The following is a 17,500-nucleotide window of genomic DNA, read 5'->3' as shown; positions in this document are numbered from 1 at the left end:
TATTACAATCACAAAATACATACATTCCTTACATTCATTACATGCATACATTACATGCATCTCTTACATACATATACTTGTTACTTGATCTTTAACTGGTTCCTATTTTCTCTCATCTATCTCCCTCCTTTCTGTCATCTATTTCTTCTTTGTTTTGAGATTTCTCTCATATTTTTCTTTCTTTTCTCCTCTTTATCTTATGGATGCCTTGTCTAAGTAATTCATTATATGCACACACCGCTATTTAGACTTGGTTCCATTTCTCCTGTACTGCTTTTTCCCCCGTCTCTTCACATACATACAAACAGACAGACAGATTGACAGACAATTAGACAGAAAAACTGACAAACATCTATCCATCCATAGATACCAACAGATATACATTCATATGTATCTACAATACATACTTACATAGAGACAGACTAACAGACAGACAGACATGTAACGATACATACATCCATACAAACATTTATAGATACAGACACAGCAAGAAACATGCATTTAGATGACACTGCAAGGATCAGACACACAGACAGACAAACAGACAAACAATCAGACAATGAGACACTCAGAGAAACAGACAGACAAAGAGACAAACAACAATCAGACAATGAGACAATCAGACAAACAGACAGACAGACAAACAAAGAGACACGCTATCACACAGAAAGACAGACAGACAAAGAGACAAACAATCGGGCAGGGAGACTATCAGAAAAACAGACAAAGAGACAAACAGTCAGACAATGACACATTGATAAAGACAGACAAAGAGACAAACAATCAGACAGGGAGACAAACAGACAGACAATGAGACAATCACACAGACAGACAGACAAAGAGACAAACAATCAGACAGGGCCACAATCAGACAGACAGAAAGACAAAGAGACAAACAATCAGACAGGGAGACAATCAGACAACCAGACAAACACAGACAATAAGACAAACAGAAAGACTGCCAGACATAGGTATATACATTGATACATTCTCTTGGTCATTCTCTTAATTCCCCACAGCCCCTTTCACAGGGTCCATCTTCCCCTCTCCCCCTCTCCCTCTCACTCCCTTCCCTACAATTTATACATACATTACATTCATAACATACATCCATTCTTTACAATCATAACATACATACAGAACATACATCTCACAAACATATGTACATTCCATTCATAAGGTCCATTCTTTACATACATACAGAACATGCATCTCTTACAAACATACGTACATTACATTCATAAGAAAGGTCCATTCTTTACATACATTACATACATACAGAACATGCATCTCTTACAAACATGCATACATTTCATTCATAACATAGGTCCATTCTTTACATACATAACATACATACAGAACATGCATCTCTTACAAACATACGTACATTACATTCATAAGATAGGTCCATTCTTTACAAACATTACATACATACAGAACATGCATCTCTTACAACATGTGTACGTTACATTTATAACATAGGTCCATTCTTTACATACATGCATACATTCATGCATTATGTACATGACATTCTTTACATCATATTCACCACATTAGGAACATTTCACTTTATACATTTATTGCATGCATACATATATAACAAACATCCATTCTTTACATACATTACATACATACAGAACATGCATCTCTTACAAACATACGTACATTACATTCATAACATAGGTCCATTCTTTACATACATAACATACGTACAGAACATGCATCTCTTACACACATGTGTACATTACATTCATACTATAGGTCCATTCATAATGTAGGTACATTCATATATATCTACAATACATACTTACATAGAGAAAGACTAACAGACAGACAGACATATAACGATACATACATCCATACAAACATTTATAGATACAGACACAGCAACAAACATGCATTTAGATGACACTGCAAGGATCAGACACACAGACAGACAAACAATCAGACAACAATCAGACAATGAGACACTCAGAGAAACAGACAGACAAAGAGACAAACAACAATCAGACAATGAGACAATCAGACAAACTCCTTTTTCTCTCCAACTCCCTTCCCTACAATGCATAGATAGATTACATACATTACATAAGTACACAACATGCATCTCTCACAAACATATTTATATTACAATCACAAAATACATACATTCCTTACATTCATTACATGCATACATTACATGCATCTCTTACATACATATACTTGTTACTTGATCTTTAACTGGTTCCTATTTTCTCTCATCTATCTCCCTCCTTTCTGTCATCTATTTCTTCTTTGTTTTGAGATTTCTCTCATATTTTTCTTTCTTTTCTCCTCTTTATCTTATGGATGCCTTGTCTAAGTAATTCATTATATGCACACACCGCTATTTAGACTTGGTTCCATTTCTCCTGTACTGCTTTTTCCCCCGTCTCTTCACATACATACAAACAGACAGACAGATTGACAGACAATTAGACAGAAAAACTGACAAACATCTATCCATCCATAGATACCAACAGATATACATTCATATGTATCTACAATACATACTTACATAGAGACAGACTAACAGACAGACAGACATGTAACGATACATACATCCATACAAACATTTATAGATACAGACACAGCAAGAAACATGCATTTAGATGACACTGCAAGGATCAGACACACAGACAGACAAACAGACAAACAATCAGACAATGAGACACTCAGAGAAACAGACAGACAAAGAGACAAACAACAATCAGACAATGAGACGATCAGACAAACAGACAGACAGACAAACAAAGAGACACGCTATCACACAATGACACATTCACACAGAAAGACAGACAGACAACGAGACAAACAATCAGACAGGGCGACAATCAGACAGACAGAAAGACGAAGAGATAAACAATCAGACAGGGAGACAATCAGACAAGCAGACAAACACAGACAATAAGACAAACAGAAAGACTGCCAGACATAGGTATATACATTGATACATTCTCTTGGTCATTCTCTTAATTCCCCACAGCCCCTTTCACAGGGTCCATCTTCCCCTCTCCCCCTCTCCCTCTCACTCCCTTCCCTACAATTCATTCGTACATTACATTCATAACATACATCCATTCTTTACAATCATAACATACATACAGAACATGCATCTCACAAACATATGTACATTACATTCATAATAGGTCCATTCTTTACATACATACAGAACATGCATCTCTTACAAACATACGTACATTACATTCATAAGATAGGTCCATTCTTTACATACATTACATACATACAGAACATGCATCTCTTACAAACATGCATACATTTCATTCATAACATAGGTCCATTCTTTACATACATAACATACATACAGAACATGCATCTCTTACAAACATACGTACATTACATTCATAAGATAGGTCCATTCTTTACAAACATTACATACATACAGAACATGCATCTCTTACAACATGTGTACGTTACATTTATAACATAGGTCCATTCTTTACATACATGCATACATTCATGCATTATGTACATGACATTCTTTACATCATATTCACCACATTAGGAACATTTCACTTTATACATTTATTGCATGCATACATATATAACAAACATCCATTCTTTACATACATTACATACATACAGAACATGCATCTCTTACAAACATACGTACATTACATTCATAACATACTTCCATTATTTACATACATTACATACATACAGAACATGCATCTCTTACAAACATGTGTACATTACATTCATACTATAGGTCCATTCATAATGTAGGTACATTCATATATATCTACAATACATACTTACATAGAGACAGACTAACAGACAGACAGACATATAACGATACATACATCCATACAAACATTTATAGATACAGACACAGCAACAAACATGCATTTAGATGACACTGCAAGGATCAGACACACAGACAGACAAACAGACAAACAATCAGACAATGAGACACTCAGAGAAACAGACAGACAAAGAGACAAACAACAATCAGACAATGAGACAATCAGACAAACTCCTTTTTCTCTCCAACTCCCTTCCCTACAATGCATAGATAGATTACATACATTACATAAGTACACAACATGCATCTCTCACAAACATATTTATATTACAATCACAAAATACATACATTCCTTACATTCATTACATGCATACATTACATGCATCTCTTACATACATATACTTGTTACTTGATCTTTAACTGGTTCCTATTTTCTCTCATCTATCTCCCTCCTTTCTGTCATCTATTTCTTCTTTGTTTTGAGATTTCTCTCATATTTTTCTTTCTTTTCTCCTCTTTATCTTATGGATGCCTTGTCTAAGTAATTCATTATATGCACACACCGCTATTTAGACTTGGTTCCATTTCTCCTGTACTGCTTTTTCCCCCGTCTCTTCACATACATACAAACAGAGAGACAGATTGACAGACAATTAGACAGAAAAACTGACAAACATCTATCCATCCATAGATACCAACAGATATACATTCATATGTATCTACAATACATACTTACATAGAGACAGACTAACAGACAGACAGACATGTAACGATACATACATCCATACAAACATTTATAGATACAGACACAGCAAGAAACATGCATTTAGATGACACTGCAAGGATCAGACACACAGACAGACAAACAGACAAACAATCAGACAATGAGACACTCAGAGAAACAGACAGACAAAGAGACAAACAACAATCAGACAATGAGACAATCAGACAAACAGACAGACAGACAAACAAAGAGACATGCTATCACACAATGACACAATCACACAGAAAGACAGACAGACAAAGAGACACGCTATCACACAATGACACAATCACACAGAAAGACAGACAGACGAAGAGACAAACAATCAGACAGGGAGACAATCAGACAACCAGACAAACACAGACAATAAGACAAACAGAAAGACTGCCAGACATAGGTATATACATTGATACATTCTCTTGGTCATTCTCTTAATTCCCCACAGCCCCTTTCACAGGGTCCATCTTCCCCTCTCCCCCTCTCCCCCTCTCCCTCTCACTCCCTTCCCTACAATTCATTCGTACATTACATTCATAACATACATCCATTCTTTACAATCATAACATACATACAGAACATGCATCTCACAAACATATGTACATTACATTCATAATAGGTCCATTCTTTACATACATACAGAACATGCATCTCTTACAAACATACGTACATTACATTCATAAGATAGGTCCATTCTTTACATACATTACATACATACAGAACATGCATCTCTTACAAACATGCATACATTTCATTCATAACATAGGTCCATTCTTTACATACATAACATACATACAGAACATGCATCTCTTACAAACATACGTACATTACATTCATAAGATAGGTCCATTCTTTACAAACATTACATACATACAGAACATGCATCTCTTACAACATGTGTACGTTACATTTATAACATAGGTCCATTCTTTACATACATGCATACATTCATGCATTATGTACATGACATTCTTTACATCATATTCACCACATTAGGAACATTTCACTTTATACATTTATTGCATGCATACATATATAACAAACATCCATTCTTTACATACATTACATACATACAGAACATGCATCTCTTACAAACATACGTACATTACATTCATAACATAGGTCCATTCTTTACATACATAACATACGTACAGAACATGCATCTCTTACAAACATGTGTACATTACATTCATACTATAGGTCCATTCATAATGTAGGTACATTCATATATATCTACAATACATACTTACATAGAGACAGACTAACAGACAGACAGACATATAACGATACATACATCCATACAAACATTTATAGATACAGACACAGCAACAAACATGCATTTAGATGACACTGCAAGGATCAGACACACAGACAAACAGACAAACAATCAGACAATGAGACACTCAGAGAAACAGACAGACAAAGAGACAAACAACAATCAGACAATGAGACAATCAGACAAACAGACAGACAGACAAACAAAGAGACACGCTATCACACAATGACACAATCACACAGAAAGACAGACAGACAAAGAGACAAACAATCGGACAGGGAGACTATCAGAAAAGCAGACAAAGAGACAAACAGTCAGACAATGACACATTCATACAGACAGACAAAGAGACAAACAAACAATACAGACAATGAGACAATCACACAGACAAGACAAAGAGAGAGAAACAATCAGACAGGGCCACAATCAGACAGAAGAGACAAGAGACAAACAATCAGACAGGGAGACAATCAGACAACCAGACAAACACAGACAATAAGACAAACAGAAAGACTGCCAGACATAGGTATATACATTGATACATTCTCTTGGTCATTCTCTTAATTCCCCACAGCCCCTTTCACTGGGTCCATCTTCCCCTCTCCCCCTCTCCCTCTCACTCCCTTCCCTACAATTCATACGTACATTACATTCATAACATACATCCATTCTTTACAATCATAACATACATACAGAACATGCATCTCACAAACATATGTACATTACATTCATAATAGGTCCATTCTTTACATACATACAGAACATGCATCTCTTACAAACATACGTACATTACATTCATAAGATAGGTCCATTCTTTACATACATTACATACATACAGAACATGCATCTCTTACAAACATGCATACATTTCATTCATAACATAGGTCATTCTTTACATACATTACAGACATTCATATTCATTAGAGAACATCACATTCTATTACAAACATACATACATTACATCACACATGACATACAAACATAGGTCCATTCTTTACAAAAACATTACATACATACAGAACATGCATCTCTTACAACATGTGTATGTTACATTTATAACATAGGTCCATTCTTTACATACATGCATACATTCATGCATTATGTACATGACATTCTTTACATCATATTCACCACATTAGGAACATTTCACTTTATACATTTATTGCATGCATACATATATAACAAACATCCATTCTTTACATACATTACATACATACAGAACATGCATCTCTTACAAACATACGTACATTACATTCATAACATAGGTCCATTCTTTACATACATAACATACGTACAGAACATGCATCTCTTACAAACATGTGTACATTACATTCATACTATAGGTCCATTCATAATGTATCTACATTCATATATATTACATTCATACAATACATACATTACATAGACATACAGACAGAACAGATCAGGACATGTACATACATACATTCATAACATTTACATATACATGACACAGACATGCATTCTCTTTGTTACAACATGTACATACATATGCATATATATCATTACATGACAATACAGACATTACTTCACATAGAGACAGACATATTGCAGACAGACAGACATATAACATATATACATCAGACACATACAACAGAACACATTCACAAACATTTTATAGATACAGACACAGCAACAAACATGCATTTAGATGACACTGCAAGGATCAGACACACAGACAGACAAACAGACAAACAATCAGACAATGAGACACTCAGAGAAACAGACAGACAAAGAGACAAACAACAATCAGACAATGAGACAAACAGACAGACAGACAGACAAACAAAGAGACATGCTATCACACAATGACACAATCACACAGAAAGACAGACAGACAAAGAGACAAACAACAATGAGACAATCAGACAGACAGATAAAGAGAAACAACAATGAGACAATCAGACAAACAGACAGAGAAAGAGACAAACAGACAGACAGGAGACAATCAGAGACAACAAACAATCAGACAAACAGACACAAACAATCAGACAGGGACAGACAAACACACTGACAGACAGACATTGGTACTTACATTGATACATTCTCTTGGTCATTTTCTTCATTCTCTAAAGCACCTTTCACTGGTTTTTTTCTGCTCTTTCTCCTTTTTCTCTCCAACTCCCTTCCCTACAATGCATAGATAGATTACATACATTACATAAGTACACAACATGCATCTCTCACAAACATATTTATATTACAATCACAAAATACATACATTCCTTACATTCATTACATGCATACATTACATGCATCTCTTACATACATATACTTGTTACTTGATCTTTAACTGGTTCCTATTTTCTCTCATCTATCTCCCTCCTTTCTGTCATCTATTTCTTCTTTGTTTTGAGATTTCTCTCATATTTTTCTTTCTTTTCTCCTCTTTATCTTATGGATGCCTTGTCTAAGTAATTCATTATATGCACACACCGCTATTTAGACTTGGTTCCATTTCTCCTGTACTGCTTTTTCCCCCGTCTCTTCACATACATACAAACAGACAGACAGATTGACAGACAATTAGACAGAAAAACTGACAAACATCTATCCATCCATAGATACCAACAGATATACATTCATATGTATCTACAATACATACTGTCTTACATAGAGGCAGACTAACAGACAGACAGACATGTAACGATACATACATCCATACAAACATTTATAGATACAGACACAGCAAGAAACATGCATTTAGATGACACTGCAAGGATCAGACACACAGACAGACAAACAGACAAACAATCAGACAATGAGACACTCAGAGAAACAGACAGACAAAGAGACAAACAACAATCAGACAATGAGACAATCAGACAAACAGACAGACAGACAAACAAAGAGACACGCTATCACACAATGACACAATCACACAGAAAGACAGACAGACAAAGAGACAAACAATCAGACAGGGAGACTATCAGAAAAACAGACAAAGAGACAAACAGTCAGACAATGACACATTGATACAGACAGACAAAGAGACAAACAACCAGACAGGGAGACAAACAGACAGACAATGAGACAATCACACAGACAGACAGACAGACAAAGAGACAAACAATCAGACAGGGAGACAATCAGACAACCAGACAAACACAGACAATAAGACAAACAGAAAGACTGCCAGACATAGGTATATACATTGATACATTCTCTTGGTCATTCTCTTAATTCCCCACAGCCCCTTTCACCGGGTCCATCTTCCCCTCTCCCCCTCTCCCTCTCACTCCCTTCCCTACAATTCATACGTACATTACATTCATAACATACATCCATTCTTTACAATCAAAACATACAGACAGAACATGCATCTCACAAACATATGTACATTACATTCATAATAGGTCCATTCTTTACATACATACAGAACATGCATCTCTTACAAACATACGTACATTACATTCATAAGATAGGTCCATTCTTTACATACATTACATACATACAGAACATGCATCTCTTACAAACATACGTACATTACATTCATAACATAGGTCCATTCTTTACAAACATTACATACATACAGAACATGCATCTCTTACAACATGTGTACGTTACATTTATAACATAGGTCCATTCTTTACATACATGCATACATTCATGCATTATGTACATGACATTCTTTACATCATATTCACCACATTATTAACATTTCACTTTATACATTTATTGCATGCATACATATATAACAAACATCCATTCTTTACATACATTACATACATACAGAACATGCATCTCTTACAAACATACGTACATTACATTCATAACATAGGTCCATTCTTTACATACATAACATACATACAGAACATGCATCTCTTACAAACATGTGTACATTACATTCATACTATAGGTCCATTCATAATGTAGGTACATTCATATATATCTACAATACATACTTACATAGAGACAGACTAACAGACAGACAGACATATAACGATACATACATCCATACAAACATTTATAGATACAGACACAGCAACAAACATGCATTTAGATGACACTGCAAGGATCAGACACACAGACAGACAAACAGACAAACAATCAGACAATGAGACACTCAGAGAAACAGAGACAGACAAAGAGACAAACAACAATCAGACAATGAGACAATCAGACAAACTCCTTTTTCTCTCCAACTCCCTTCCCTACAATGCATAGATAGATTACATACATTACATAAGTACACAACATGCATCTCTCACAAACATATTTATATTACAATCACAAAATACATACATTCCTTACATTCATTACATGCATACATTACATGCATCTCTTACATACATATACTTGTTACTTGATCTTTAACTGGTTCCTATTTTCTCTCATCTATCTCCCTCCTTTCTGTCATCTATTTCTTCTTTGTTTTGAGATTTCTCTCATATTTTTCTTTCTTTTCTCCTCTTTATCTTATGGATGCCTTGTCTAAGTAATTCATTATATGCACACACCGCTATTTAGACTTGGTTCCATTTCTCCTGTACTGCTTTTTCCCCGTCTCTTCACATACATACAAACAGAGAGACAGATTGACAGACAATTAGACAGAAAAACTGACAAACATCTATCCATCCATAGATACCAACAGATATACATTGATATGTATCTACAATACATACTTACATAGAGACAGACTAACAGACAGACAGACAGACATGTAACGATACATACATCCATACAAACATTTATAGATACAGACACAGCAAGAAACATGCATTTAGATGACACTGCAAGGATCAGACACACAGACAGACAAACAGACAAACAATCAGACAATGAGACACTCAGAGAAACAGACAGACAAAGAGACAAACAACAATCAGACAATCAGACCATCAGACAAACAGACAGACAGACAAACAAAGAGACACGCTATCACACAATGACACAATCACACAGAAAGACAGACAGACAAAGAGACACGCTATCACACAATGACACAATCACACAGAAAGACAGACAGACGAAGAGACAAACAATCAGACAGGGAGACAATCAGACAACCAGACAAACACAGACAATAAGACAAACAGAAAGACTGCCAGACATAGGTATATACATTGATACATTCTCTTGGTCATTCTCTTAATTCCCCACAGCCCCTTTCACAGGGTCCATCTTCCCCTCTCCCCCTCTCCCTCTCACTCCCTTCCCTACAATTTATACATACATTACATTCATAACATACATCCATTCTTTACAATCATAACATACATACAGAACATGCATCTCACAAACATATGTACATTACATTCATAATAGGTCCATTCTTTACATACATACAGAACATGCATCTCTTACAAACATACGTACATTACATTCATAAGATAGGTCCATTCTTTACATACATTACATACATACAGAACATGCATCTCTTACAAACATGCATACATTTCATTCATAACATAGGTCCATTCTTTACATACATAACATACATACAGAACATGCATCTCTTACAAACATACATACACAAACATACACATTACATTCATAAGATAGGTCCATTCTTTACAAACATTACATACATACAGAACATGCATCTCTTACAACATGTGTACGTTACATTTATAACATAGGTCCATTCTTTACATACATGCATACATTCATGCATTATGTACATGACATTCTTTACACATCATATTCACCACATTAGGAACATTTCACTTTATACATTTATTGCATGCATACATATATAACAAACATCCATTCTTTACATACATTACATACATACAGAACATGCATCTCTTACAAACATACGTACATTACATTCATAACATAGGTCCATTCTTTACATACATAACATACGTACAGAACATGCATCTCTTACAAACATGTGTACATTACATTCATACTATAGGTCCATTCATAATGTAGGTACATTCATATATATCTACAATACATACTTACATAGAGACAGACTAACAGACAGACAGACATATAACGATACATACATCCATACAAACATTTATAGATACAGACACAGCAACAAACATGCATTTAGATGACACTGCAAGGATCAGACAAACAGACAGACAAACAGACAAACAATCAGACAATGAGACACTCAGAGAAACAGACAGACAAAGAGACAAACAACAATCAGACAATCAGACAAACAGATAGACAAACAAAGAGACACACTATCACACAATGACACAATCACACAGAAAGACAGACAGACAAAGAGACAAACAGTCGGAAAAACAGACAGTCAAATAGACAAACAGTCAGACAATGACACATTCACACAGACAGACAAAGAGACAAACAATCGGACAGGGAGACAAACAGACAGACAATGAGACAAACAATCAGACAGGGAGAGAAACAGACAGACAAAGAGACAGACAGACAATGAGACAAACAATCAGACAGGGAGACGATCAGACAACGAGACAAACACACTGACATACAGACATTGGTACTTACATTGATACATTCTCTTGGTCATTTTCTTCATTCTCTAAAGCACCTTTCACTGGTTTTTTTTCTGCTCTTTCTCCTTTTTCTCTCCAACTCCCTTCCCTACAATGCATAGATAGATTACATACATTACATAAGTACACAACATGCATCTCTCACAAACATATTTATATTACAATCACAAAATACATACATTCCTTACATTCATTACATGCATACATTACATGCATCTCTTACATACATATACTTGTTACTTGATCTTTAACTGGTTCCTATTTTCTCTCATCTATCTCCCTCCTTTCTGTCATCTATTTCTTCTTTGTTTTGAGATTTCTCTCATATTTTTCTTTCTTTTCTCCTCTTTATCTTATGGATGCCTTGTCTAAGTAATTCATTATATGCACACACCGCTATTTAGACTTGGTTCCATTTCTCCTGTACTGCTTTTTCCCCCGTCTCTTCACATACATACAAACAGAGAGACAGATTGACAGACAATTAGACAGAAAAACTGACAAACATCTATCCATCCATAGATACCAACAGATATACATTGATATGTATCTACAATACATACTTACATAGAGACAGACTAACAGACAGACAGACATGTAACGATACATACATCCATACAAACATTTATAGATACAGACACAGCAAGAAACATGCATTTAGATGACACTGCAAGGATCAGACACACAGACAGACAAACAGACAAACAATCAGACAATGAGACACTCAGAGAAACAGACAGACAAAGAGACAAACAACAATCAGACAATGAGACAATCAGACAAACAGACAGACAGACAAACAAAGAGACACACTATCACACAATGACACAATCACACAGAAAGACAGACAGACAAAGAGACAAACAATCGGACAGGGAGACTATCAGAAAAACAGACAGTCAGAGACAAACAGTCAGACAATGACACATTCACACAGACAAACAGACAATAAGACAAACAAAAGACAGCCAGACAAACAGATATACAATGATACAATCACACAGACTCAAACAGACAGACAGACAAAGAGACAAACAATCAGACAGGGCTCCCAATCAGACAGACAGAAAGACATTCGTACAAACAATCAGACATAGACAATCTTACATCCATTCAACAGACAAACACAGACAATACAACAGAAAGACTGCCAGACATAGGTATATACATTGATACATTCTCTTGGTCATTCTTTAATTCCCCACATTCACAGGTCCATCTTCCCCTCTCCCATCTCACTCCCTTCCCTACAACATACATACATTTCATTCATAACATAGGTCCATTCTTTACATACATAACATACATACAGAACATGCATCTCTTACAAACATACATACATTTCATTCATAACATAGGTCCATTCTTTACATACATACATACATACAGAACATGCATCTCTTACAAACATACGTACATTACATTCATAAGATAGGTCCATTCTTTACAAACATTACATACATACAGAACATGCATCTCTTACAACATGTGTACATTACATTTATAACATAGGTCCATTCTTTACATACATGCATACATTCATGCATTATGTACATGACATTCTTTACATCATATTCACCACATTAGGAACATTTCACTTTATACATTTATTGCATGCATACATATATAACAAACATCCATTCTTTACATATACATACATACAGAACATGCATCTCTTACAAACATACGTACATTACATTCATAACATAGGTCCATTCTTTACATACATAACATACGTACAGAACATGCATCTCTTACAAACATGTGTACATTACATTCATACTATAGGTCCATTCATAATGTAGGTACATTCATATATATCTACAATACATACTTACATAGAGACAGACTAACAGACAGACAGACATATAACGATACATACATTCATACAAACATTTATAGATACAGACACAGCAACAAACATGCATTTAGATGACACTGCAAGGATCAGACACACAGACAGACAAACAGACAAACAATCAGACAATGAGACACTCAGAGAAACAGACAGACAAAGAGACAAACAACAATCAGACAATGAGACAATCAGACAAACTCCTTTTTCTCTCCAACTCCCTTCTCTACAATGCATAGATAGATTACATACATTACATAAGTACACAACATGCATCTCTCACAAACATATTTATATTACAATCACAAAATACATACATTCCTTACATTCATTACATGCATACATGCATACATTACATGCATCTCTTACATACATATACTTGTTACTTGATCTTTAACTGGTTCCTATTTTCTCTCATCTATCTCCCTCCTTTCTGTCATCTATTTCTTCTTTGTTTTGAGATTTCTCTCATATTTTTCTTTCTTTTCTCCTCTTTATCTTATGGATGCCTTGTCTAAGTAATTCATTATATGCACACACCGCTATTTAGACTTGGTTCCATTTCTCCTGTACTGCTTTTTCCCCCGTCTCTTCACATACATACAAACAGACAGACAGATTGACAGACAATTAGACAGAAAAACTGACAAACATCTATCCATCCATAGATACCAACAGATATACATTCATATGTATCTACAATACATACTTACATAGAGACAGACTAACAGACAGACAGACATGTAACGATACATACATCCATACAAACATTTATAGATACAGACACAGCAAGAAACATGCATTTAGATGACACTGCAAGGATCAGACACACAGACAGACAAAGAGACAAACAATCAGACAATGAGACACTCAGAGAAACAGACAAAGAGACAAACAACAATCAGACAATGAGACGATCAGACAAACAGACAGACAGACAAACAAAGAGACACACTATCACACAATGACACAATCACACAGAAAGACAGACAGACAAAGAGACAAACAATCGGACAGGGAGACTATCAGAAAAACAGACAAAGAGACAAACAGTCAGACAATGACACATTGATACAGACAAAGAGACAAACAATCAGACAGGGAGACAAACAGACAGACAATGAGACAATCACACAGACAGACAAACAGACAGACAGACAAAGAGACAAACAATCAGACAGGGTGACAATCAGACAGACAGAAAGACGAAGAGACAAACAATCAGACAGGGAGACAATCAGACAACCAGACAAACACAGACAATAAGACAAACAGAAAGACTGCCAGACATAGGTATATACATTGATACATTCTCTTGGTCATTCTCTTAATTCCCCACAGCCCCTTTCACTGGGTCCATCTGCCCCTCTCCCCCTCTCCCTCTCACTCCCTTCCCTACAATTCATACGTACATTACATTCATAACATACATCCATTCTTTACAATCATAACATACATACAGAACATGCATCTCACAAACATATGTACATTACATTCATAATAGGTCCATTCTTTACATACATACAGAACATGCATCTCTTACAAACATACGTACATTACATTCATAAGATAGGTCCATTCTTTACATACATTACATACATACAGAACATGCATCTCTTACAAACATGCATACATTACATCCATAACATAGGTCCATTCTTTACATACATTACATACATACAGAACATGCATCTCTTACAAACATACGTACATTACATTCATAACATAGGTCCATTCTTTACATACATGCCTACCTTCATGCATTATGTACATGGCATTCTTTACATCATATTCACCACATTAGGAACATTTCACTTTATACATTTATTGCATGCATACATATATAACATACATCCATTCTTTACATACATAACATACATACAGAACATGCATCTCTTACAAACATATGTACATTACATTCATAACATAGGTCCATTCTTTACATACATTACATACATACAGAACATGCATCTCTTACATACCTATGTACATTACATTCATAACATAGGTCCATTCTTTACATACATGCATACATTTATGCATTATGTACATGACATTCCTTACATCATGTTCACCACATTAGGAACATTTCACTTTATACATTTATTGCATGCATACAAACAATTACATACATTTTGTATACATTCAATTACATACATTTCATACAGATATTACATATTTATATATACATTACATACATACATACATACATTCCTAGATACACACATACATACATACACACCCTCTCATAAATACATGGATTCATACATGCATACATACATCCATCTATAACATGCATATATTGCTATATGAACATTGCATTTATTTAGCACATACTCTGCATTGATTTCACACATACATGATATGCACTTCATACATACATTGCATACATTATTATTCATTTTCTGCATTCCTGCCTCTCCATCCTTATTCAGTGATGTGCATGATGAATATTATTTTTGTACTATATATATATTAATTTTTTTGTGGGTGATTTTCTACAAAGGCATTTTTATGTATTATGAAATATAATTCTTTAATCCTTTGGATTTGTAGTAAAGTTATTTTTTTAATTCATCTGTTTAATTTATTTTTGCCATGGAGAGATAATTCAGGAGATTAAAATCTGATTGGTATTCCTTTTCTTTACGTATAAGGTTAATCTATTTTTTTTTCAGTTTCATCTCAATTTAATTGTGCTTTTCTAAGTTTATAGTTTTATCTCATCTGCACACCATGTCTGTCACAGCAGTCTCGCCTCAGTCCAGCTAGAGTCTGAAGTAAGTGATTTCTTTGTCACTTCAGTATTATATATTTACATGATTGGTGGTGGGTTTTTTCTCTTTGTTAAGCTCACCTCAACACTCTTACAGAGCTTACATTATACTTGTAGCATTTTGCGTTATATTTAGCTGTTGATGTTCGATAACCTACCGTTACATGAGATCTCGGTGTTTAAGGTCTCATCCGGAAACGCGTTGATTTTCACTTTTGATGCCGGGTGCTTTGTGAATGAACAGTCACTTAACCTTTGTTTACACCTTACATTTGACGCGGCGCAGCGAACGAGAATCGAACCTTCGATCACGAAGTGGCTGTCTTCCTGTATGATCCGTCTACTGTGTTTCATTTCACTCTGACTGTATGTGCCTTACTTAACGTTTAATGGGTTGAGGTGAGCAAGGTAATCTTTGATTACCTATGTATATTTTCATATATAAAAAAAAATACATAAAAACCAAAAAAAAATATTAAAATACATAAAAACCAAAAAAAATATAAAAATTACAAAAAATACCAAAAAGAGAAATATATAGAGATAACGAACAGCATTGAAGCCTAGAAGTTGAATCAAGACAAA

At 34.9% G+C, this 17,500-nt stretch overlaps 1 protein-coding gene and 1 long non-coding RNA gene across 2 annotated transcripts in view; one reads left to right on the top strand and one right to left on the bottom strand.

Moving 5' to 3' along the window:
• The window catches only part of LOC134270734 (uncharacterized), a 13,638-nt gene extending 172 nt beyond the window's left edge, over positions 1 to 13,466 (bottom strand). Inside the window, exons 1-3 of the long non-coding RNA XR_009992874.1 lie at positions 13,453 to 13,466; positions 12,277 to 12,372; positions 7,874 to 7,968 (exon numbers count right to left, since the gene is read on the bottom strand). This is a non-coding gene — a long non-coding RNA (uncharacterized LOC134270734). The remainder of the gene's footprint in view (positions 1 to 7,873; positions 7,969 to 12,276; positions 12,373 to 13,452) is intronic.
• LOC134270733 (uncharacterized) overlaps positions 1 to 17,360 on the top strand; it is a 23,358-nt gene extending 5,998 nt beyond the window's left edge. Inside the window, exon 3 of the mRNA XM_062752979.1 lies at positions 16,856 to 17,360. Within this exon, the coding sequence (XP_062608963.1) occupies positions 16,856 to 16,918 (63 nt within the window). The 3' untranslated portion in view covers positions 16,919 to 17,360. The remainder of the gene's footprint in view (positions 1 to 16,855) is intronic.
• Positions 17,361 to 17,500: the final 140 nt, after the last annotated feature.

Source organism: Saccostrea cucullata, unplaced genomic scaffold (assembly GCF_032062105.1).
Source record: "Saccostrea cucullata isolate Sc308-1 unplaced genomic scaffold, CSIRO_AGI_Scuc_v1 ctg8743, whole genome shotgun sequence".
NCBI lineage: Eukaryota > Metazoa > Mollusca > Bivalvia > Ostreida > Ostreidae > Saccostrea > Saccostrea cuccullata.
This window is presented reverse-complemented; position numbering and strand designations above follow the sequence as displayed.